This window comes from Oryctolagus cuniculus, chromosome 8 (genome assembly GCF_964237555.1).
Source record: "Oryctolagus cuniculus chromosome 8, mOryCun1.1, whole genome shotgun sequence".
NCBI lineage: Eukaryota > Metazoa > Chordata > Mammalia > Lagomorpha > Leporidae > Oryctolagus > Oryctolagus cuniculus.
This window is the reverse complement of record NC_091439.1, coordinates 128,006,378-128,033,324: the sequence shown is the minus strand read 5'-3', so window position 1 is coordinate 128,033,324 and position 26,947 is coordinate 128,006,378. Positions and strand designations below refer to the sequence as shown.

Below are 26,947 nucleotides of genomic sequence, written 5' to 3'. Positions count from 1 at the left end.
CTGCAGTGTATCTGGGGGTACAAATGAATTCATTAAAATCAATAAAAACTAAGCAGTTATGAAATACGCATACTCGGCTTTTGATCTTAAATTTTAAAATGTATTACAATTATTTTTTAAAGATTTATTCATTTATTTGAAAATCAGTTACACAGGGAGAGGAGAGGCAGAGAGAGAGAAAGAGAGAGAGAGGTCTTCCATTCGATGGTTCACTCCTCAATTCAACAGCCGGAGCTGCGCTGATACGAAGCCAGGAGCCAGGAGCCTCCTCCGGGTCTCCCACATGGGTGCAGGGGCCCAAGGACCTGGGCCATCTTCCACTGCCTTCCAAGGCCACAGCAGAGAGCTGAATTGGAGGAGGAGCAGCTGGGACTCAAACTAGTGCCCATATTGGATGCCGGCACTGCAGCTCAGGGCGTTAACCCGCTGTGCCACAGCGCCGGCCCTGTATTAACAGATTTTTAAGTATAGTGTTCCTGTATATAATAATGGCCTCACAAAGAAGAAAATTCAAGAGTAAAGGTTACAAGGGCACACAGATCCCAAAATAAAAGACACTCCCGAGGCAGGCGTTTGGCAGAGCTGTTAAGAGACAGCTTAGGACTCCAGCATCCCACATCAGAGTGCTTGGGTGCGATTCCTACCTCCAGCTACTGACTCCAGCTTTGTGCTCGTGCAGACATTAGGGGGCAGCAGGGAGGGCTTCAGTGATTTGCCTCCTGCCACTCATGTAGGAAACCTCAGTGAGTTCCTAGCTCTTCATGGGCATTTGGGAAGTGATTCAGCAGAAGGGAATTCTCTCCCTTTCCAGTGCTGGTGCATAGATTCCACAGCTGGGGTCCTGAGCCATGGGCGGCCGTGCCCTCCACGTAGGTCCACCATGAACCAGCAGTTCCGGAAGAGTTTCCTCTGCTGTTTCTTCCCTAACTCTTCCTTGAAGTTGCAGTATCTCCACTTTTATTAAACTGTCTTTTCCCAGAATGTCCCTTTCTATTCTGCCATCTTGCCCTCTCTCCTACCATTATATTTTAACTTCTATTTTTTTTTTTTTGATTCCACATATGAATAGGATCTTGTGATATTTGTTTTTCTGCGCTTGGCTATTTCACATAACATAATGACCTCCAGTTCCACTCTGTTGGAAATGCAAGATTCCATCATTTTTATGGCTGAGTAATATTCCATTATATGTACATACCACATTTTCGTTATCTATTCATCATTGGATAGACATTTAGATTGTTTTCATTATCTGGAGATTGTGACTAGATGCAGCTGTCTTCAACAGAAGGGTCTCATTTCCCTTGGATATATATCCTGAAGTGAGATTGCTGAATCATATGGTAGTTCTATTATTTTTTTTGAGGGAGCTCCATCCTGTTTTCCGAAATACCTATAGTAATTTATATTTAGTAATATGCAAGGGTTGCCTTTTCTCCACGCCCTAATCAATGCATGCTATCTTTGTCTTATTGGTAATTTCCAGTCTTACAGAAATGATATCTCATTGCGGTTTTGGTTTGCATTTCCTGATGAATAGTGTTGTTGACATTTTTTTCATGTTTCTGTTGGCTGTTTGTGTCTTTCATTGAGAAATGTCTGTTTACTTCTTTTGTCCATTTTAATTGTGTGTGTTTTTTTTTTCCATTGAGTTCTTTGAGTCTTTTAGACATTCTGGATATAAACCCTTTACCAAATGTGTAGCTTGGAAATATTTTCTCTCATTCTGTAGGTGCCATCCATTCTGTTGATTGTTTCCTTTACTGTACAAAATATTTCTATTTCATGAATTCCCAGTTGTCTGCTTTTACATTATTTCCTGTGCTTTAGTGACTGATCCAGAATTTATAACACAATTCATGATATTCCATATTTCCCTATTTGTTTATTCACTAGGATAAATTTTTTTGCTGTAATAAGAAAAAAAGAACATTATTTATATTTCTTACCTGCTGCTAATTGTAAACTTTTCCTGCATTAGAGTTATACAGCACTTGAGTCCCATTTCAGCTTGTATTTTGCAAAACTTTCTAAGCAAGTAAAAAAAGACTGCAAAATATTTCTATCATTTTTATGATCAAAAGAGTATTGAATTAAGACTGCAGAACATGGATTTTGGCAAACAGTAATACCTCAGTGAAAGCCAGCCATTGTCAATTGTGCATTTTGTTTTAGCTCACTTGCTTTTTGTGTTGTTTTTAGTATATGTGGTTTACTTTAGTGACTACTCAAGAATTTTCTAAGGGAAATATGAAGGCACTCTTGAGAGTTTAGTCAATTCTTTCGTTGTCTTTCAGTATTTCAGTAGATGGATGCCTACTTAGGGTTTCTAAGTCTTGGCACTGTTTTTTTTACTTTTTATTTTTTATTTTTTATTTTTTTTTTTGACAGGCAGAGTGGACAGTGAGAGAGAGAGACAGAGAGAAAGGTCTTCCTTTGCCATTGGTTCACCCTCCAGTGGCCGCCGCGGCCGGCGCACCGCGCTGATCCGATGACAGGAGCCAGGTACTTCTCCTGGTCTCCCATAGGGTGCAGGGCCCAAGTATTTGGGCCATCCTCCACTGCCCTCCCGGGCCACAGCAGAGAGCTGGCCTGGAAGAGGGGCAACCGGGACAGAATCCAGCACCCCAACCGGGACTAGGACCTGGTGTGCCGGCACTGCAAGGCGGAGGATTAGCCTACTGAGCCGTGGCGCCGGCCAGCACTTTTTTTATTTTGTTATTATTATCATTATTATTTTATTTATTTGAAAGGCAGAGTTTACAGAGAGAGAGGGAGAGATGAAGAGAGAGAGATCTTTCACCCACAGGGTCAGTCCCAAAATGACTGCAACGGCTGGAGTTGGGCAGGTCTGAAGCCAGGAGCCCAGAGCTTCTTCCAGGTCTCTCACAAGACTCAGGCCATTTTCTAGTAGTTTCCCAGGCACATTAGCAGGAAACTGAATTGGAAGTGGAGCAGCCAGGACTGGAACTGGAGCTCATATGGAATACTTACATTGCTGGCAGCAGCTTTATCCACTAGGCCACAGCGCCGTCCCTTGCATCTTGGCATGGTTGACATTTGGTGCCAGATAATTCTTTCATTGTGCATTGTAAAGTATGCAGTGGCATGTTTGGTCTCTAACTAGTTGATATCAGCAACAACCACTCCACCCCCTAGTTATGACAAACAGAAATGTCTCCAAATGCCATGGGTAGAGGAGGAAAATTGTCCCCAGCTGAGAGAGCCTTTGATGGAAACCATCGACCACAGCCATGGTGACTGCATGGCATCATCTTCAAAGCTGTGGTCAACAGCCTGTGCCAATGTGTTTAATTGACCTGGATCTCTCATAATAATATCACCCTTTTTCTTTTTGATTCTGTTATTAAACAAGTGATTATAAAAGAGGTTTCCATGACTGGTATCAAAATCATTCTTTTTTTTTTTATTTTTATTTTTTTGACAGGCAGAGTGGACAGTGAGAGAGAGAGACAGACAGAAAGGTCTTCCTTTGCCATTGGTTCACCCTCCAATGGCCGCCGCGGCTGGCGCACCGCACTGATCCGATGGCAGGAGCCAGGTGCTTATTCTGGTCTCCCATGGGGTGCAGGGCCCAAGTACTTGGGCCATCCTCCACTGCACTCCCTGGCCACAGCAGAGAGCTGGCCTGCAAGAGGGGCAACCGGGACAGAATCCGGCGCCCCGATCGGGACTAGAACCCAGTGTGCCGACGCCGCAAGGCGGAGGATTAGCCTAGTGAGCCACGGCGCCAGCCCAAAATCATTCTGAAGTTAAATTTTCTCACTATTCAGAGTCTTGGATAATTTTGGATGCATTAATCATGGCTTTCTCTACATTATTTGCATTTTTTGGTGATTATAGACTAATGAGGATGCCCTTTATGTGATATTTTAGTTCACTTATACCTTTATAAATATTTCAGCTTTGTGATAATTAAGTAAATTGAACATTATTAATTAGAAATGCAATCAGTATGTGTAGCTAAAAAAGTTGGAAAGCAGCATTTTAGTATTTTAATAAGTTTTAGATATAATTCTTTAAGTTTTTTTCTAAAATCAATTCATAACTAAATAAAAATAAGTAGTTTTCAGCACAGTAAACTAAGTTCATGTGATTATGCACACAGGGGGTATTTACTGTTCAATTGATTCTGCTACACCTCAAATAAATGCATAGAGAAATAAGGTCTTTAGTAGACTTATTCTGAAGGAAAAATGTTTCATCTGTAAAGTCACATTTGCAAAGCTATAATTTAATCACATCATGCAAATCTTAAAGACGGCTTTAAATTTTTAAATTATAATTATGCCAAAGAAAGTTAGCCATGGTGAGGTATTTTTTATGAAAATTCAATGAAATTTTCCTAAATACTATGTTCTTTTAATTTCTTAGTGTCTAGCAATAAGAAAAATGATTCACCAGCTTTTGAACTTGCAGATACATGGTTCCTCTTTTTAATAAACTAATGGCTCTGGAAGTTTGCTATTCTTTCAACTCTTAGCAAGACCTTTATGTTTTTAAAAATCACTGTACAGTAAACTACATTTAAAATGTAAATGAGTGTGTCATAATACATCTTTGAAGGGAGCTAATGCATTTCCAAATGGTAAAATACAACATTAACTCTAATTAATATTGACGGGTTTATTTGTATACCACTTAACAACTGCTCTTGAACTTTCTTAAATTATGTCATGAATCAGAATTTCATATGACTATATATAGCATCCTGAAATATTAAGTTAACAGAAATTACTGTAAGGAATATTGAATTTGCTGTCACAAAGTTTCATATAGCTCACTTGGCTTTCATTAAAGTACTCATAATTGCTGAACCATTTATTTCTTCTTCTGATTAGATATTGGAATGTTTAATTACACTCTAAATGATTGTGATTTTGAATGACAAAGCCTCTTTTTCAATTATTGAAATATTCAGTTACATTTAAAAGAGTTTGTTCCTCCAAAGGAGCCACTGCAAGCATATTCAGGATGCTTTATTTTTAATTATTTCTTACAGTCATAGTTTTGTTGTCCACTGAAGAGTTATTGGACAAGGAAAGATGAAATGTTGTGGAGACGTGAATAATCTGATTAGTCACTGGGTGCACTTGGTACTTCTTGGTATCAGCTGAAGCTGAATTAAATTAGTCACTGATGCATTTGTCGATTGGAGCCAGGACGTCTGCCCTATTTAATTTTAAAATAATTTGCTCTGAGTAAATTATAGAAGTAGCCACTAAAGAAATCATATTACTTCAGAATTAGCAAGATCTATTTCTTTTAGAGTAGGGAGATAATTATTGCTTTTTAAAAATGAAGTAGGTTCACATTTTTAAAAATCATGTCAAATGTGCAGTTGGAAAATATTATCTTAACAGTAAATTAAAAGATACCCAGGCTTAAACTTTTACAGTCACGTTTATAAGGGAAACTAAGCCAAACCAAAACAAAATTTAACTGGAAAAAAAAATTATGGGTATAATTTTTTATTGTTTTGCTTTAATTCCATTCACCTTTTACTGACTTTTGTGGAGAACTTGGTTTATGTGATAGCTATTCCACATGGGAAAAAAACTGCGTGATTTTACTAAAAATTATGTATTATACATATTATTATATATAAAAACTGAGACGGAGTTTTGGGAAGGTAACCATAAATTTGACATTTAGGAAATGATCATCATAAGATTAAAACTCAGGAGGGACTATTTGTTCCTTACCCATTGTCCTTTCCTGTCACATGTGTCGTAGAATCATAGATGATTCTGAATTCTTTCTAGTTCTATGTCCGTACAAGCACTGAAGAGAAATATGCTATGCTATATATTTGTAATGAAACAAGGCAGGCAACCTCTAAGCCTTATAGAAACAATCTTGTGTTAAACTATTGTGTTATGACTACACATTTGTCCCCTTGTGAGAATTATTGGGAGCTCATATTAAAAAGCATTTGTATGTGAGGATTAGAGAGGCACTAAAAAGATCATCTTAACAAAAATATATATGAAACGTATACAAGTACAGAGTGTAACATAAATCTGAGTTCTTTACTCATAGAAAGGTTTTACGTATTTATTTCATACAGAAGTGTATGGGGGAAAGAGTATTGTGTCTTTGCTAGAAACCACAGGTAAACATAGATGATGTCAATTTGTAAGTACATACTTTAGAATCTCTTGCCTAGTGTGAGATGATGAACCACTGATGATGTACAAGTCACTGGCCAAACACTGATGCATAGTTTCTGTCTTCAAAACTTAGAGCCCACTGAGAGAGATAAATCATGCTGCTCAAGCAGCTAAAACCCAAGAATGTACTTAAAGGAGGGCTCAAGAGTGGCACAAGGGTGCTTGCAAATTGTGCATAAAATTGAGTCAAAATAGAGGTCTATTGTGGTGCAAAAAATGCAAATCTATCCATAGTTTTTTATAGTATGTATTTTTTGTTTGTTTGTTTGTTTTTTGTTTTACTTGAAAGAGTTACACAGAGAGAGAAGGAGAAGCAGAGAGAGGGAAAGGTCTTCCATCTGATGGTTGACTCCCCAGTTGGCCACAACGGCCCAACGGCCGAAGAAGCTGTGCTGATCCCAAGCCAGGAGCCAGGAGCTTCCTCCGGGTCTCCCACAGGGGTGCAGGGGCCTAAGGACTCGGGCCATCTTCCACTGCTTTCCCAGGCCACAGCAGAGACTGGATCGGAAGAGGAGCAGCCAGGACTCGAACCGACGCCCATAGGGGATGCCAGCACCTTAGGCCAGGGGGCTAACCCTCTGCGCCACAGCACTAGCCCCTATAGTGTGCATTTTTGATGGACATTTGAAGATCCTTTGTACTATCCAACTGTGTGTCAACCTTCTACACGTTTGCTTCTGAAAATTTGTACTCAATATATAAAAGAGCTGACACATTAGAAATAAATTTTGAGACTATTACATTTCTCCATGAACACTCACCAAAATGACACTGAAGCCAACTGTCTCCTCAATAGAGCACTAGATAGTGAGTGTGTAAAATGACACCTTAGTATTGGGAATATATTATCCAGCAGAAAAAATTTTCAAGCTGTACGCAAAATAACTTCCTGGCATTCTAATGTTATGACTAAGTGTATTTTAATTACTACTTTTTTATTCTCTTTTTCTTTAGTGCAAACTAGAATATCAGGCGTGTGTCTTAGGGAAACAGATCTCAGTCAGATGCGAAGGACATTGCCCATGTCCATCGGGGAAGTCCACGAGTACCAGCAGACATGTTAAGAGAGGTAAGTGATGACAATTTATTTATAAAATTATTTATAAAATTGTCCCACTTGTAAAATGCTTTGTGATAAAGTTTGACATTAAATATGCAGTAAGTTTGTTTTTATATATATACTGAACGATAATTATATTGTTAGGGTGATTTTGCCCCCTTAGCCTGAATTGTTGCAGCAAATAATAGGTTTTTATGTATTTTGGTTATAACTCATGGGTGCCTCATCCCTATGTTCTTACCACATATAAGAAATCTAAAACAATGCCTTTTATAAATGTCTCTGAGTGCATGCTTTAGATCAATTCTTTTCATTTTGGAGAAGGTAAATTATTTGTAATTAACTTTTGAAGGATAAAGTAGTTTGATTAGATGTGAAACTGCTCAATTATTACTGACAGTTTTAAATAAAGAGGTATGTACTCCATATAAGTGTGTGTGTATGTCATACCTTATGAAATAATCTCTTAAATTAAAATTGCTTCTGTTTTTATTTTATTTGTGTAATAGCTGATAAAATAATGAAATAAATTTGACATCTAACTTATGTATATAATTTGACTTTGATTAGTTACTAAAGTTTACATAATATTTTTAGAGTTGAGATGTTGTTTACCCTTATAAAATGTCCCTGTGGCTATACTTTCAGTCCTTCACTGCTCTAAAAAATAAAGTGTAGGAAATAGACGTTTCTGTCAGTCAAAACCCATTCCCAAAACATTTGCAGCAATTTATCATGTTTTATTATGTCTGACACGCATTATTCTGGAGTGCCCTTATTAATGTGAATAACTGATTTTTGTCTTTGTTTCCCAGACAAATGTGAATAATGAAAATACATAGTTAGCATGAAATTGATTTAATGTACACTAGGTATTGTTCTGGACATGGTATACTTACTGGTCCATGTTACAGTCCCACAATGACTAGTTCAACTCCTGAACTTCTATTATGACATCTATATTGGTCTTTAATTAAGTAATATTGCACATAAAAATCTAACATAAAATTATGTACCAGTGTTGCCTTTAATAAAGCAACTAGCCAGTTTCTTTTTCATACAAAAGTAGGTTTATTGATGTGAAGGTCAGGGTTAGTGCTCAGACATTAGGACACGTGCAGAATGACAGGAAGCGCTGGTAGAGGGGCAACATGCTGATTTCCAGGAGCTCCGTTCCTGAAGCTCCCTTTTGCTGCCTCACGCCTCTGTAGGGTCAGCTTTAGAGCCCTCTGCCTTCTGTGTTTCCTATCATCGCCTCCAGCATCCGTTCTCTTCAATACTGCCCATCCAGTGACTTCTGGCACCACTTTGGATGTGTTCATCAGCCCTCTTTTTACATGGTGTAGCCAAGTATAGCTTCTTTTCTAAAGGGTTCCTTGATGTTTGTGTCTTCCCCATTCCTACTCCAGCTGAATATATTTTCACAACTGAGTTGGAGACATGTTGAATTCATTTTCCTCTGAAAATCACCTTAGATGTGAAATAAATGGTATCATGTTCAATATCCATGGCCCATAATCTTCCTTGGATGCTATTAAGAACAGCATTTGAGAATTAATCTTACTATGTATATGTACCTCTAATACAGCAGAGTCCTTCAGTAAGATGTCCCTTTAATAGGATTTCCTGCTTTGAGATTGACTTATCAATGAGATTTGTTTGATGTAGTATCAATTTATATTATCATCAGCGAAAAGAAAAAGGAACTCAATACACATTAAATACCAAAAGTCCGCATCTAAGAAGAGAATTATTTGTGAATGAATTGCAATTATGCTCCATATTACTCAAATTCTCTGTATAGTGTTTATATTAAGATATCAAGAAGGAAATTTTTCTTGAAGTCATGTCAAAGGGATAAAGATCATCTGTGTTCAATTTTGTGTAGAAAGAGAGGCAAGAAGAATTTAAACTAGCCCTGCTCTGCCAGATTGTCAGGGCAAAACAAGTACAGGATTTTGCTAACTGCAGTGGAAAAAAATACAGGCAATTTTGAATGTTGTTTCCATACAGTGCCAAAGGACGAGGGACATTGGAAATGTAATACCGAGCTTCATATCAGTTCCAGTCTTTCAGCTGTCATTGACTGGTCTTCAGCACTCTATTAGTACAAACAGTTCCTTTTAATATCATCACTGTTCACAAAAAGTGAGGGAGATACTGCTAAGCATGAAACAGTTCCCAAGTCCTCTGGCTTCCTATATTTGATGTCAACTTGACACTATACTACGTTTTCACTCTGGGAAGAGCAGAAGTGAACCCTTTATACTACTTGAAATAAGGCTTATAGAATAGATTTCGATTAAAAAATAAGAAAAATAAAAAGTTTCCTCTATTCTCCTATTTTATTCACTTATGGATCTGCATGATTGGCCGAAAGATTTACATTCAGGAATCCCAAATAAAAAAGCCTCCGATTCTGACTTTACATAAACACACCCATCCTTTATTTGTTAACTTCTGAGTCACTTTAGTGGATTTCCTCTTTCTTTCCTTATTTTCTTCACTTAAAGAAATAGATTGTACAATCACAAACCAATAGGTATCACTTAGAAGGTAGGTCAACTTCATTCAAAGAATATTGACATTTCAGCTGATTTTTAAAGGTCCCTAATATTTCTGCAGTGGCAAGGAAAATATGAGATTCATAATTGTGAGCCTGGAGTATAAATAGTGTAAACTCATCTGAAATGTAATTCTAAATCTTAGAAGGGACTTGCAGAACCAAATATCAACAGAGTTGGAAAAGACTTAGAATGCACTATGTTGCAGTTGGTAAGTTCAAACTCAAGGAGTCTTCCTGAGATATGTCTAAAATTGTCTGTATCACAGTGATATATAAGCACAGCAGACATTATAGCTATCACAAATCAAAAGTATCCCCTTTGGATATTTGTTTTATGAGTGTGATACAGAATATTATTTCAGTTGAAATTTTCACTCTGTTTCATATTTTATTTTCCTTATTACAAAACAGGTCAGATGTCTTGCAAGTCATATGTGCTTATTAAAGTCTTATATATCTAATCTCATCTCTTAAAATTTTATTAATGTTTTGGGAATCAGTCCACACAGCAGACTCGTAGAATAACAATTGCTTTAAGTAGCACTCTGACCTCAGTATTAGCCCTTATGGCATTCTTGTCTGGTTGAAAAACCTAACGGAGCATTTCAGGCATGGAAAACCAAGACACTCTGGCAAAAAAATGTCCTACATAAAGGACCTCTGTGAGTGAGACCTCAGTGGAAAGAAGCAGCCGCTAAATAAAGAAGGTGTAATTTTCTCTGAAGGGAAGAGAGAAATCCTACTTTGCTTATGGCCCTTTCGACTTAGTGGATCTAAAAGGCTTCAGTAGCCTAGTCAGCTCATGTGAAGAGCCTTGGGTGATCACTGAGATAATACATAAGAGTGTTAATTGTTAAATAAACAAGAGTCACTGTGCACTAACTTCCTGCACAGGACCTCTGTCCTCAAAGAGTTGTTTCATGAGATTGAGTAGTAAAACTTGTTCTCAAGAATCACTTCCTTTCAGTGTATTAAGTGGAGAATATTCTATGTCACAGTTATGTCTAAGAGCTTGCAAAAGATGTATAATTCTTGGGTTCTTCTTTAAAGATAATTAATTTTCTAAAATAAAAGAAGGAGGAGGAAGGAAGGGAAACAGGAAGGGGGACAAAAAAGCAGAAGAATCACCTTTGGATGCAGTAACTGCATCTCAAAGGTGATCTTTGAACAGCCCTTGTCTGGACTGTTGAGGAAGAGTTTTTTGTTGCTGCTGTTTTTTCTTTTTTCTTCCTTTCTTTTTTCTTTTTCTTTCTCCTACTAAGCATCGAACTCTTTACCTAGCATGGAGTTAATCCTCTGTATATACAGTTAGATGAAAATAAAATTAGTGAAAAACAGGACAGGGACCAGGAGAGGGAGGATTCTTACATCATTCCAACATGCATCAAAATACCACGACCACCACCCCTCAACACACACACACACTGATGGTTTGAAATGTTGAATTTGACTGGAGACAACCATGGAGAAGGAGGATAGCCTGAACTATTTCATCTGATAAATCTGAGTGAGAGAAGACAAGACAGAATAAAGAAAATGAAACCCCAGAGGCATGGGCTTGTTGGAGAACCGCACATATTCCATTTGTGCTGCGATGCAGGGTCCTTTTAAAGATGAATTGATGCAAGGTGTTCAGTCCCAGAAATGAAAGTGCTGGGTTGTATTGTTTACAGTTAGACACACCAAGACATTCTTGGGCACAAAGTTATCATTGCCGACATGATTTCTTAAGTTCTACTTATGTTAACTGTGCCATAATGGTAACTGGTTGTTTGGGGGTAGAGGTGAAGGGGCGCATGTAGAAGGTTATTTTCAGTATGTCAAAAAGAAGTCTATCACGTCCCATGAATAAATAAGAGGTGAAAGTGACTCACTTGCTGAGGCAGAATTCACAGAGCTTCAAATGCAATTAAATATGATGGACAAGGCCCAGGAATCCCTCAAAGATAATTCTCAGATTTAGTAAACTGGGTGATTTATAGAATGCTAACAAAAGGATTGACTTACCTGAGCCTCGTGGCTCACAGCTTCTACTGTATCCCAGGCTCAGATTTCCTTATATCAGGAGATGAGCATCTCTAACAAAATATTTCCCTTCAGGCTTTATTCTCTAAAAGTGTCAAAAAATTGATGTTAAATCATGTAACATGGTTAGCCTGCCAGTGAGACTTGCTTGCTCATTATTTTGAATACATGTATGTTGTAACTGTTTTCCAGAGGTTCTTTCCATTTTGCATGTTGTTGACCTAAGGGGTAGTATAATTTATTGGTTACGAATATAGATTTTAGCATCCTGGTTTTGCAATGCTGAGCTGTGAGATCTTTGTAAGTCTGAGCTTCTTCATCTGTGAAATACAAAATACATGTCATAAGGATTTATGGCTGTATTTCCTCAAATTAAAACATCTTTGCTCTTCTATTTCATTTTAATTGATTATACTTGTAAAATGCATTGAATTCTAATACATTGTAAATTTTTCATATATCTAGTGTCATTTGCAATTGTATTTTTATGCTTTTTAATATTTATATTGAATCACCAAAAAGTTGGAATATTTTCAACTTTTTTATAGTCAGTGGCATTTATTTGGAAGAATTATGTATATATTGAAAATTTGAACTAACTCAGCAGTTGCATTCTGTGGCCTAGAAGTTATTATTGCTTACTTACTTTGTTAAATCTTTCACATTCTTCCATAGCTATTGACTTCGCTATACACAACAGAACACACACACACACACACACAATTAGTTATCTATATGCATTGCTTCTTTATAGAATTATGTTAATTTATGGTTTCTCAAATATATTAATCATTTTTTACAGTTTTAAGTGCACTAGTCTGTGCTGTATGATATTACTTTGTAATTGTAAATAACCTTTCTGGGATATTCCAGATCTTCAGGAAAGATACGCTAGTTTTAACTACAAAACCAAACATATTTGTTAATGCCTGTATCTGTATTCTTTCATTGTTTTGCCAGTTATACTTTAGCAGAGTTAGCCTACTTGAATTTTTTAAGTACTTGGTTTTGCTAATTCATTTACAACAGAATCGTATTGAAATGCAAAGTTGGCACTGGAGGTCTAGAAGGAGGGTTAGAAAAATGTGGTTTTGCATGATTTTCAAGTGTTACTGACAGACGTTTTCAAACACCACAATTTGGTATCAGCCACATTATTCTAATCACAAAGGGTTCAAGAAACACAAAGGCGCTGTACTTTTTTCCCCCAGCCAGCTGCAGGTAGAGAAGGAATCGTGCTGAGTCTGGATGGTTGTCATTAGTGTCCAGTGTCCGTGGAATTTTGGTATGAGATCAGAGATCATTCAAGACAAACATAAACAAAAGTCTAGATTTTTTTTTTTCCAACAAAATACACTTCCATCTTAGACAGACTGATATATTTGAAAGAGATGTGGGAGCCACGGCTATGGAATTTTAGTTCTCAGTTGTCTTTCCACATGCTAAACTAGAAAGCCTGATAGTTTCAATCTACAATAACCAAGACATGGACATAGTTCTTTGGTCACCTGCTAGTCATTTTTTCTTCTGTTTTTATTGTTCTGAGTCCTGTGGAGCCCTATCATGGGACAGAGTTATTTCATTATTTGCTATGAGTATGCATCTATTTATATAGGGAAATTATATTAAGAATTTAAGCATGCCTTTTTCCAAGTGTCAAAATTATTTTAACATTTAATTTTGCATAATAGACTTTTTATCTGTTCTCCACATGATGGAACGAACTTTCAATAAAAAACTAACATGAGTGCATTAACATATTTTCACAGCATACACACTTCTCTCAGATAACATATTCATAAATGATTTGTTCTTAGTTTTGTTTTACTGGATTTATACAAAAATAAATACACTTGTTGGAAAATAGAACATGATTTATAATAAAAATTAATATATTGAGATATTTTCTCTTGAATTAGATTAATATATATTCAAAACCTGACAATAACATGAAAAAGGACAATTTTAAATGCAGACATTGTTATAGCTCTTCTGTGGAGAACTAATGTGATTTTAATGAGCAAATTAAAACTTTACACAAATATTTTATATTGTGCATGGTATGACCAAATGTTTATCTTTGCTATGAATTCAAGTTAGAATTCTTTTTTATCTTGAGTCTGTGTTGTTGTAGGATTTCAAGTATGAAAGTGAGCACAACCCTGTATTAGTTCTTATAGCACTAAAGAATTATTTATATTTTCTCTCTTGTTCCAACAAAAGCTGGCATGTTCTCAGAAAATAATTACTTACAACATGCAATATCAGCACTCTTTTAAAAGTAGGGATCATAGCCATGGCATTTAAAGCTGTTATGGACTGAGGCTGTAACAAACCAGAATGAATGCAAGCCCAGCCAGAAGCAGAGGATGGTGTGATATTGCTCATCCCTTCTTACTAGTTTGCACATTAAGCTTCAATAGAACCAAAAGGTTCCATTCATCCTTAGTACAAAGATAGTTATATAGCTGCGAATAAAAGTACAATATCACATATCATTTCTAGGATAGCACATGACCATTAGCCACCTTTCCATCCACTACTTACCTTAACAATAATCTATCCCATAATAAATGTATCTAGCTTCCAGCAATATTAAATATAATATAACATAATAAGGAGATGTTTGCCATTCCACTTGCAATATAAAATGTATTAGCTTTAAAGTTCATGGGATCTATTGACTTATATTTAGGATATCTGTGAAATTCTTGTGTAAGTAAAAGAATCATGGAGCAGGTTTGAAGTCTGCACATTTGGAATCATTCTTCTGAATACCAGGAGACCAGGAGGAAGCACCTGGCTCCTGGCTTCGGATCACTGCAGTGCGCCTGCCGTGGCGGCCATTTGCAGGGTGAACCAATGGAGGGAAGACCTTTCTGTCTGTCTCTCTCTCTCACTGTCTAACTCTGCCTGTCAATAAAAAAAAAAGAATATAAAACCATGCCAATGCACTTTTTCAATTAGCAAAAGATTACAAAAGTACAATTGTATTTGCATTATATTTTATATAACTCGAAAATTAATTTTAAAAGCATATATTGAAAGTTCTCATGGTTTTCTAAGTTTTTACTACAATTTTACTTTTCATTATTAGTATGATAATTTGTTTGGAAAAATCTAAAAGTATATATAGAATAAACAATATAATAAAGGAAGAAATGAGTCTACAAAGATTTTAGGTAAATTCAGCCTTTATGAGAAAAGTTAGGTATGGACTTTTAAGTATTTTATTGGGGATATGTGACTTATTAAATATGATGGCTAATGTGTCAGCAAGAAGTAGCTCTAAAGACAGTCCTGCTACCGCTCCTGGACTTCTGGGACTAATGTAATCCCATACAACTCCTGCTTTATAAAAAACAAAAAGGGGAAATGTTAGTCAAATGGCACAGTCTTATCTATGGCACCATCTACGCCCTGGACACCATCCTAGCCTCTAGCCCCCACTGCCATTGCTGGAAGCCAGGTGGCCACATGGCCCAACCACTGGTTTCAAGCTCCACCCCCATCCTAATGGGATTCACTGCTCCTACTTCCCTGCCCGCCCCCCAGCAAAGTTTTAAAAGGACTTGTTCCGGAACACATGTCTCTCTTGCCCTCTCTCTTCCTTTTGTCTTCTGACCTTTGTCTCTGTCTCTGTCTCTCTCTTATGCTCTCCTTCTTCCTCTTTTCCTTCTTTGCCCCTTCCCTCCAGTCTGTCGGGTTTCCCCCAGTAAACTCTTTCCCTTAAAGAAGAATGAAATAAAGAAGGAGAGAGAGGGAGGGAAGAAGAGGAAGGGAGGGAGGAAGAAAGAGAGGAAGGAAGGAAGGAATAGAAGAAGGAAGGAAGGAAGATGGCTAATGAATGGAGACTCATGATTGTAAGAAGGTTTGTAGTAGTTGAGTTTTGAGATGATGGTAATTAAATTAATGGTGATAAGAAACACATGATGCTGATGCATTCAAGAAATGTTTGGGAAGGAAAATAGTCAGGACTTACTTATTGACTGAACTTAGGAAAGGGCTGGTAATTGATGCAAACTCCCGAGAAGACTGTGGAGATAAAACTGAAGTGGAAAAATTCTAAGAACCTTTAACTGAGATGAGAAAGTTCAATGTCCATGGTGTTGATTGCCCATCCTGATGAAGGTACATTTGTGCTTATAGATCTTCGAGAGATCAGAGTTGGAATAAATTCTGGCAAATTAAGAGGTAGTAAACTATGAGAATGAATAAAATCCACTGAAGTGCAAAGAAGCCGAGACAAGCAGGGGCGAAGTCCCTGGAAGGCTAACACGCAAGAGCTCAGCATAGGAAGAGGATGTGAGGGAGAGCCTATGCAGTTAAGAGGACTGCCCAGCACTGGGGGTGCACTCGGACTTGAAGGGTAGTGAGCTGGACTGTTGAACACAGGGGGAACGTCTGGTGTTAGGAAGCCTGTGAAATGACCACAGACTTCAGCTGCTGAAATGCCAGTAACCGCTGTAGAAAGAGCAACTTCAGTCCAGTGGAGTTAAACAGCATAATACAAACAAAACTCTTGGCATAGATAGCGGGAAGCCAATCCGTGTTTGCTCTCTGACCACTTCAAACCTTGCATTCCCACCGTCTAACTCATTTCAGCCTATATGCGGGGATTCAGAAAATACAGTACAGACACAGAAATGGGAAAATACTATATATCTGGCATCTACTATTTATCTGATACCTGGCTTTGTTATTTCATCAAAAGCTTGCAGTTGTTATTGGTGGGCCAGTTGGGCCCATGAGGAAACAGAAGCTCACAGCATTAAAATAGTTCTTTATTTCAGGGCAGTCATGAGACAGTCTACCTTCTGAACCCACGGTTGCCATATTTCTTTTGAAGAATGAACAAAATGATTTCAGTTAGATTTTCCACTTTTGCAAATATTGATTCCATATTTTAAAGTTGTTGGACATAAATTTCTAGCAATTTTACTGCAAAGTAATTTTGCTCTCACTAGCGTTGGATCAACATACAACTGAGTAGTTTACATCTATTATTTAAGTGCATGCTCAGTTGAGACATGATTAACCAGAACCACGGAGCATGTAGGTAGCCAGTCAAAAATCGCACTGCTAATAAGTAACAGAAAGGATTTGAAACCACGCCTACTACTCCCGGCCATATCATCATCCCAGCTTTTTTGGATTCCTCTTCTACTATGGCCACATGTCATGTGCTTTTTCAATTACAATGTATGAATTTAGTGATATGTATGAAGTGACATATAGTATGCATATTATCAAATAGAGATGTATATGAAGAATGACATTACATTTTAAAAAGAAATTTAGTACGAGAAGAGTTATGCATACATGTAAAAGACACAATGTTAATCATTTTTGGGTTGTTTGTTGAAAGTCTAAAAATTTATTGGCTTATGTTAGGTAGAATCTTGGCCAGCTTCTGATAGTGTATATTTTCTGGAGCCAAATTTTCATAAAATATTACATAATAAACATCTGAAATGCCAACAAAGAAACATGTATCATTTAGTTTCCTTTTCTTAAATGTTTTCTTTGTACCTTTTCCTGTAGTGTTTTTCATGATTCCAGGGTGATGCAGGAAAGATAATCATGGTAGCAATAAACTATTTAACACATTTTTAATTAATCTCTCTTGTGTACTTTCTTCTAAAGTATCTGTGCCAATTTTCTATTTAATGGCAAAAGGACTGTTGTTACTATTATTTTTATGGAATTACTACCATCAGGTTAATGCAAAATAATTTATAACAAAAGTGTGATTAGAAACAAGTCTGTTCAATGATTGTGATATGCCAGGATATTTCAAAAACTTCATGGGAAATGCAGTTAAAATGTTTATGATGGGGACCTGCATTGTGGCACAACAGGATAAGCACCCTTTGTGACACTGGCATCCCACATTGGAATCTTCACTGCTCAGCTTCTGATCCATTTCCTGCTAATTTGTGCCTGGGAAAGCAGCAGATAATGGCCCAGGTACCTGGGCTTCTGTCACCCCAGAAGGGGACCTAGATGGAGTTCCAGGCTCTAGGCTTTGCCCTGGCCCAGACCTGACATCATGGCCATTTGGGAAGTGGAATCAGCTGATGAGATCTCTCTCTCTGTCTCTCTCTCTCTCCCTCTCTCTCTGTCTCTCTCTCTCTCTCTCTCTCTCTCTCTAATGCACACACACACACACACTTTCAAACACAAAATTAAATCTTTTTTTAAAGTTTAGTGCAACATTTTTCGAAATCCATGCAGTTTTCTCACAACATGCATTTTCCTTGAACTTTTTGAAGTCCTCTCCTATTACGTTTTGTGATTCATCTCTAAAAGTGAAGCTACCATACATCTCTGAACAAAAATGACCCAAATAGGAGGAGGATTGTTACATTATAATGTGCTTTCAAATGCAGTGTGCAAAATTACATCCCCTACTATTTCTGTTTTTCATGTTTTTTTTTCTTCTTCTGTCCATCCTCACCAGAGACCTAGTATTTGATAGCATTTTTCTGATTTAAAATTGTATTGTATTTTGTTGAGAACATATTTATTTATTTATTTATTAGCTTAGGTTTCTGAAAGAGAACTTTTTTTAAATCAAAGTCTTTACTGAAGATGTGACAAGAAACGATTTCAACTCTAATAATAGAATTCACCCAAAACACAATAAATTATCAAATAATATTTATTAGAACTGAAGAAAATAGCCACAGCAAAATCTACTTTTGAGTCACAACAAGTAAGTTTGAAATGTGTCCAGATGATTTATAATTTCAACTTCTATATGAGGATTACTTGTGACTTCAAAATAATGTATTTCCGCAGTAAAACACTACTACAATGGAATTAACCATTCCCTGCACCAGCCATTAACATCCATTTTATTTTTTGAAAGAAGTCATTTTAACCACTATCATTTATTCTTCTGGTTGTCCTATCCTAACTCTGATGAGTGTGTGCCTTTCGTTGTGATGTGTCTGTATCTCTTATATTACATCTGCTTTCTTTTTTGAAAAATAAAAATTTATTTCAGTATCCCATCTGAGACTTTGCAATGATGATAGTTTACTATTATTAGTTATTTTATCAGTATTTTGAATTTTCAATAATAAATGTAAAAAACTATTTTTTGTTCCATCAACCACAGAAAACTGTCATCAGTTAATTCTACAACACCTCCCACCAATTTGCTTCTTTATATCCACATAAAATATGTATGACATTTGTTATTATTTACTTAAGATAATAATTCTGTATTTTGTCCAAAAGTTGATTCTCAGTCTCTACAAACCACTAAATACTATTCTATTATCATTATAAATATTTACTAAATGCAATATACTGTATCTGGCTACAGGCTACCATCACTATAACTAATGCTGCACATTCTGATGCAAATAAAATGAGAATGTTAAGATCAAATAAATTAGCTTTTCAGCACTACCGGTTGCTTAAAATTACGTCAAATTTTGCAGATTATTTTTCTGCTTTTACTTTTGTTTACATTTATTTCATGCTGCATTTATTCCCTGCCATACATTTTTGTTTCTTCAGTTGAATTTTTAAGTAGCTTTCCTTTTGTGTGTTTTGCTTTGAAAGACAAAATTCTATTGGCATGTTTTCAAACTGCTTTAGCCTCTTAATTGTAGAAAATCACCATTCACATCGTTCAAGGTGGCAGTGGGTAGATTTTCTCACCATCCCCTCATGGTTGGTGTTTTCCTCAACTGTGCAACAGACCTACTGTGTGCTCAGCATTCCCCTTGGTCCCACCTTACATCACCTTTAGGAAACTTGAGCACCAGTGGGAACCCCTGTGTGCAAGAGCCTCGTGCTACTTGTTGCATAATAACTTATCCAAATTCTTTCAGAATTCCTATTGTTTACTGAGTGACTGATTTATGACCATGTGGCAAGCAACAGTTCACTTTCCTGCTGCTTAGGAGCCTCTTCAAAAAAAGATTTATTTATTTATTTATTTGAAATTCAGAGTTACACAGAGGAGAGGCAGAGAGAGAGAGAGCGGCCTTCCATCTGATGGTTCACTCCCCGACTGGCCGCAATGGCCAGAGCTGTACCAATCCGAAGCCAGTAGCCAGGAGCTTCTTCCAGGTTTCTGACGCAGGTGCAGGGGCCCCAAGGACTTGAACCATCTTCTACTGCTTTCCCAGACCATAGCAGAGAGCTGGATCGGAAGTGGGGCAGCTGGTTCTCTAACTGGCACCCATGTGGGATGCCAGCGCTTCAGGCCAAGGCGTTAACCTGCTGTGCCACAGCACAGACCCCTGGTTAGGAGCCTTTTGCCCTTCACTGGGCATCTTGTATGTTCTGCACCTTGCCACTTTTCTGCCCCAGTCCAAACTGGTATGTGAGCCTGCAACAAACCCTCAACTCTAAGTCTTAGCTTCTGCTCCTACTCCACATATTTTTTCTTGTATTGTTTCCCTTGGTTTTCTTCATACCCTTTAATATTTTCTTGAAATATTTGTGTGGATGTTAGACATGTTGAATACTTCACTACCAGAGTATTTTAATCATTGGATTGGTAAATCATATGACTGACAATTTAATGCTAGATAAAATAATCAAGTTTCCTCAGTATTTAAAGACCTTGACTTTTTATCTTCTAGTGTTATTGATAACAATGATATTCTTTACATTAAATCAAATGCTGTAGGAATAATTTGGAAGGTTACCACTTTTAAACAATGGCACTGGGTCAGGCATTTTTGCTTAGCAGTTAAGATACCACTGGGGGATCTGCATTTCATATCCCAGTGCCTTGTTTCTAATTCCAGCTGCACTTCTGATTCCAGCTTCCTGCTGATGGGAAAACATTAGGTAGGCAGTAGCAGGTGATTGCTCAAGTCCTTCAATTCCTGCCAGCATGTGGGAGATTCAAACTGACCTCTACGCTCCCAGCTTCAGCCATTGTAAGCCATTACATCAGCCATTATAAGCTATGAACGAGCTGTTGGGAGATATATCATGTCTCTTCCTTTCAAATTATAACTAAATGATAAAGGATTGCACCTAATCAATTAGTGTTATAATTGTAGACCGAAAAATTGTATGTACCAAAAAATCCAAAGTTATATCTTAAACTAAGTAGTGACTTATTTTTTTTCCAACTGTAGATATTTTAATCATAGCTTCAGCTTCTTTTTTTTCTCATATATAAAGGTATCACAGATAAGAAACATTGCTTACCAAAGCAATGGCCAACAGATAAATCCTTGTATGTCATTCGAATTTACGTATTGTAAATATGTCAAATATCTCTGTATTTGCCCTTTTAAAAATCTTTGTATATCATCCACTCCTCTTTAAGAGTTTCTAAATAGATTTTAGCCACTTCTCAGAGAGTTGCTAAAGATAAAAACGCTTTGCCATTTAGGCGATTTCCACAACCTTCTGATGTTCCAGTCTATTTATATAAAAAGAAGGTATTGATATAATTATCTAATTAGGTCAAGCGCAAGAATTTTCATTAAAATTCTACAACTTTAAGGACTACTTCTTCTAATAAGATACTGAATTTGCATTTAGCCCAATTTTCTGTCATTTTGCATATATCTCATGTAGTGGATCAAGTTCAGGAATTTATGTTTCTAACATGATCACTGTGACTTCTTCAGTTTAAAACCCGAGTGTCCAGGGACTCAGCTGATCCTCGTTGGTTAGACCGGTGGGTGTGGGTAGTCAGTCATATCTGTGCTTGCAGTGATAAGACTAGCCCTGCCTGGAAGTTTGACTTTGAGGTTAGGGAAACACTTATTATCAGTGTCCTCTTCTGTACTACAGTCAAAATAAAACCTGCGGGTGTCCATGATGGTGAAATTGAGTTAAGTGCATACAGGGTCTTAACACAGTTAGTAAAGGATAACCTCTGTTTGTCAGGGGCCTGTATTTCAGGGGTCCGAGATTTTTTTCCCTACTCAGCAACTTACAAGCTAGGCAGCTGCCATATTTTCATAGACACTGGCAGCAGGAAGGGGACTCCTTTATCAGAGACGTAGACCTACACTGACGACTCCATGCTTGTGCCCGTCCCCAGGACCACAAGCCCCACAGCTGTGAACCAGCGCAGCCCAGAAACACTCTGTGTACACAGTGGGGCTGAGATCCAGCTGAGGATCTGCATTTTAAGGAGACTCATGGCACAAGTGTCCAATCTCTGCCCCAGAGAAAGACATTGTTATTCTAGGAAGCAACAAAATTTGTCTTCTTCCCTGTAGGGAGAAACTGTGTCAGTCTCCCCAGAGTGTTTCCAAGTAAACATTTTGGAAATGATAGTCCGAAACAAAAACTAGGAAATTGTTTTTTAACAACCTCATGAACACATCCTCCCCTGCTTCTTAATGAATATCCGCATGCTTTTGAGCTCTGATGATTCTTTCCATTCCTCTGTTTCCTTCTGAGTCTGCCCCTCCTGCCTCTTTTGAGTGCTACACCCTTCCTCAGTTACTATGCCTTGTCTCTCATATGATCTGCAGTGGCCTGTTTATACAAGATGTTCAGAAAATAACTACTGAGGGGCAGGTGTTTTGTGCAGTGGTTGACATGCCAGTTAGGACAGTCGCATCATACATCAGAGTGCCTGTGTTTACATACCAACTCTGGTCCCAATTTCAGCTTCCTGTTAACATGTACTCAAGTAGTTGAATTCTTCCCATGGAGAGACTCAGATTGAGTTCCAAGCTCCTGGTTTTGTTCCCAGCTGTTGTGGATGTTGGAAAATGAACCACTGATGAGAGATCTTCCTTTGTCTCTCTAGCCTTGTCTCCCTTACAAATAAGTAATTTTTACAAAAGAAAATGATTATTGTAATCCAATGAATTCAGTTGTGAATTTATTATTCAAGGATCTAAATAAAGTGTTAGTTGTGAATCCTAAGGAAGGGAAATTAGAATTTATCGCCTTCATGATTCTCAAAACCAATACTTTTCCCCAATGGTACTTAAAATGGATGCTATAATTTTTTTTCAAAGTAGACTTTATTTGTGGAGCAATTTAGTTTGATTGAAATACTGGGCATAGGGTACAGAGCTTTCCTATAAAGCTCCTGTACTCACACATGTATATCCTTTCACTGATCAATGTCCCATATGAAAATGGTATGTTCATTACAGTTGATGTAACCTCATTGAGATATCATTATCACCCAATGTCCACAATACGTCCATAACTTAAATTCAGATTCACTCTCAGTAGTGTATCTTCTAGGGATCTGGACAAGTTGCTAATGATATATACCAAGCAGAGTAGTTCAATTCTGTAAAAAGCCTCTGTGCCCTGCGTCTGCATTTCTCTCTCCCGATTCACCACTGGCAGCCCCTGCTTGTCTTTTCACTTTTTTTCTTAGTTTTGCCTTTTCCACAATGCCATATGGTTGAAAGCATACCATGGTATCTTTTCAGGTTGTCTTCTTTCACTTAGTAATAGCCATTTAAGTTGTCTCCACATATTTTCATGCTCTGATCACACATTTAATTTTGGTGCTTAATAATATTGCCTTGTCTGGGTATACCCATTTATCCATTGACCTACGAAGGACATATACGCTGTTTCCAATTTTGGCAGTTCTAAATAAAGCTGCTGTAACATCCATGTCTACGTTTTAATGTGTAGATAAATTTTGAATTCATTTTGTTAAATAACCATTGCTCAGTAGTACAGTCAGATGGTGTTTAGTTTTGTATAAAACCATCAAAATGTTTTTGCAAAGTGGCTATACCATTTTGCATCCCCATTAGCATTAAATGAAAGTTCCTGTATGTTCACATTTCCTTATTCTCAGTGTCCTGGAAATTGAAATTCTAACCTAGATAGTATGCCATTCTTGTATTCATGTACACTTTTCTGAATACGTATGATATGTAACATATTTTAATGTTATTTATTTATTTTCATTTTTACTTGAAAGGCAGAGAAAGACAGGGAGAGAGAAATTTTTCACCTGCTGGTTCACTCATGCACATTCACTCCTCCTTGCATATTAACAGGGCTTTGAATGACAAGTGGAGGAGCCTGGGTTAGAACCTGGGACTCTGAGATGAGAGGCAGATGACCCAAGTGACTTCTCAATGGCTTCCCCAAACGCCTGCCCTGTAGTTTGCCTTCTTTATATTATATTTGGTAGAGCAGCTGTCCCAGTCTTTGGCCCATCATTATACTGGGTTGTCCATTCATGTTGAGTTTTAATAGTGCCTTCTATGTTTTAAACAGTAGTCCTGAATGAGATCTTTTCATACATTTTCTTTCAGTCTGTTGTTTATCTTTCATTCTCTTGCAGTATCTTTCAGAAAGCATACATTTTTATTTTAATGAAGTTTGGCTTATTATTGTTTTCCCTCCTAAATCATGCAATCAGTCTACATATAAAACGTTATTTGAAAACCCAGAATTATACAAAATTTCTTCTGTGTTACTTCCAGGGATTTTAAGTTTGGATGGTATAGTTAGGCCTGTGATCTGTTTTGAGTTAATTTCTCTGAAGGGCATAATATCTGTGTCTAGCTTTATTTTTATGCATGGAAATGTCCAGTAGTTCTATCACAATTTATTGGAAAAACTGCCTTTGCTCCATCATTTTTCTTTATTCTTTTATAAAAGGTATTTCACTATAATTATGTGGGATGTCCATTCCGTTCTGATCACTTATTAATTTTTATTATAGATTTATTATTTTATTTTAAAATATGACAGTTTTTAACATTTTGCCACATTAACCCCAAATGTAAGCATTATATATATTTATGCGTGTATAGGTATATACACATTTATACACACACATGCATCCTATTTTTTTCTTGAAAACAGAGATATTAATATCACAAATTGAAGAAATTGACGATAATAACATGAGGAAAGAAGGATATATTTTCATTTTTATGGCATAATTCTGTGAAGTAATATTTATAACTATATGTCAAATGGTATGGCCCATACACAATTTTTATGTTGTCTCTGTGTATTAACTTCTATAAATAAGAGAAAACACATGATATTTGTCTTTCTGGGTCAGGCTTATTTCACATAGCATAATGATCTCCAGTTCACCAATGTTGTTGCAAATGTTAGAATTGCATTTTTTTATGGTGGTACAATGTCTGTTGTGTCTATATATAAAATTGTCTATATACCCATCAGTCGATGAACATCTAGGTTGATTCCAGATCTTTACTACTGTGAATTGAGCTGCTAAACATGGGAGTGCAGGTATCTCTTTCATATGCTAATTCCATTTCTTTTGGATATGTTCTCAGGCAGGTGATAACTGGGTCTTATGTTAGATCTGTTTTTTTAGTTTTCTGAAAAATCTCCATATGGTTCAACATGATGGTTGTAAAAATTTGCATTCCCACCAGCAGTGTGTTAGCATATGTTTTTCTCTACAATCACCAGCATTTGTTATTTTTTTTTAAATTTTTGGATATTAGCTATTTTAACTAGAAAGAGGTTTTTATTTGCAAGTACCGCTTGGCTAATAATACTGAGCGTATTTTCATGTGTTTGTTGGCCGTTTGCATTTCATCCTTTGAAAAATATCTGTTCTTGTCCTTTGCCCAATTCTTTACTGGATTGTTTTTATGTTGCTGAGTTTCTTGAGTTTCCTATGTATTCTGGATATTAACCACTTATGGGATGTACACTTTGAAAATATTTTCTCCAGTTGTGTCAGTGGCCCCCTTGCTGTGCAGAAGCTTTTTGGCTTGATGTAATCCCATTTGTCTGTTTTTGCTTTTCTTGCCTGTGATTCCCAGTCTTACCCAAGAAGTCCTTGCCTTGGCCAATGTCTTCAAGTGTTTCTCCTCTGTTTACACTAATAGTTTGATGGTTTCGGGTCTTAAGTTCAGATCCTTGGTCCAGCTTGATTTGATTTTTGTATGGGGTATAAGGTAGGGATTTTGTTTCATGCTTCTGCATGCGGAGATCCAGTTTTTTCAACGCCATTTGTTGTTGAACAGATTGACTTTCCAAAGGGATTGGTTTTAGCTTGTTTCGCAAAGATTGGTTGGTTGTAAATATTGGGTTAATTTCTGGGTTTTATTTTCCATTCCATGCCTCTACATGTCTTTCCTTATGCCAGGATCAGGCTATTTTGATTGCAATCACCCTATGTAGTTAAGTTTAAAAATCAGGTATTGTAATGCCTTGAGTTTTTTTTTTTTTTTCATTGTTTAAAATTGCTTGGTTGTATGGGGGTCTTCTGAGTTGTCCTATGAGTTGTAGGATTTTTTTTTCCAGATTTATGAAGAATGTCATTAGAATTTAGATTTGGATTGCTTTGAATCTGTAAATTGATTTGTAGTGTGGACATTTCGGTGATTGTACTTCTGTTGATGTGAGGTGTCAAGTTTATTGATTTAGAATGTTGAACCATCCCTGCTTCCCTGGCATAAATTCCAATTTGTTAGTGTGGGTTATCTTTTTCATGTGTTGTTGGATTCAATTTGATACTGTTTTCTTGGGATTTTTGCATATATTTTCCTCAGGCATAATGGTTCATAGTTCTATTTTTTGTTGTATTTTGTTTGTATTTTTGTTGTATTTTTTATTTTGTAAATAAGATAATGCTGGCCTCATAGGGTGAGTTTGACGTGTTCTTTCCATTTTAGTTGTTTTGGATAGTTTTAAGAAAAATTGACAATAGTTCTTCCTTAAAAGTTTAGTTGAATTCAGCACTGGAGGCCATCTGGTCCTGGGTTTTCCTTTGTTGGCTTTATTATTGATTCAGTGTTAATCCTGGTTATGGGTCAATGCAGTATTTTTATGTCTTCATGCTCCAATTTTGGTAAATTGTGTGTGTCCAGAAATCTATCCATTTCTTCTAGGTTTTATAATTTGTTGGCATATAGCCATTTGTTATGATTTTTTTTGTATTCCTGTATTATCAGTTATAAAATACTTTTTTCAGCACTGATTTTGTTAATTTGGGTCTTTCTTTTTCCTTGTTTGGTTCTGCCAAAATGGTTTGTCAATTTTGTTTATTTTTTTCAAAAAACATCTCACTTATCTTTTATATAGTTTTTTTAATTTTGATTTTTTAATTTGTAATTTTTATCATTTATTTCCTTCTACTAATTTTCAGTTTGATTTGTCCTTATTTTTCTAAGTCCC

At 36.7% G+C, this 26,947-nt stretch overlaps 1 protein-coding gene across 6 annotated transcripts in view; it reads left to right on the top strand.

Moving 5' to 3' along the window:
• The window catches only part of LOC100344368 (SPARC (osteonectin), cwcv and kazal like domains proteoglycan 3), a 484,325-nt gene that overhangs the window by 333,692 nt on the left and 123,686 nt on the right, over positions 1–26,947 (top strand). For all 6 annotated transcript variants that reach the window (XM_070048215.1, XM_070048217.1, XM_070048219.1 and 3 more), the window contains one exon: positions 7,149–7,263. In XM_070048215.1, coding sequence (XP_069904316.1) covers positions 7,149–7,263 — 115 coding nt within the window. The remainder of the gene's footprint in view (positions 1–7,148; positions 7,264–26,947) is intronic.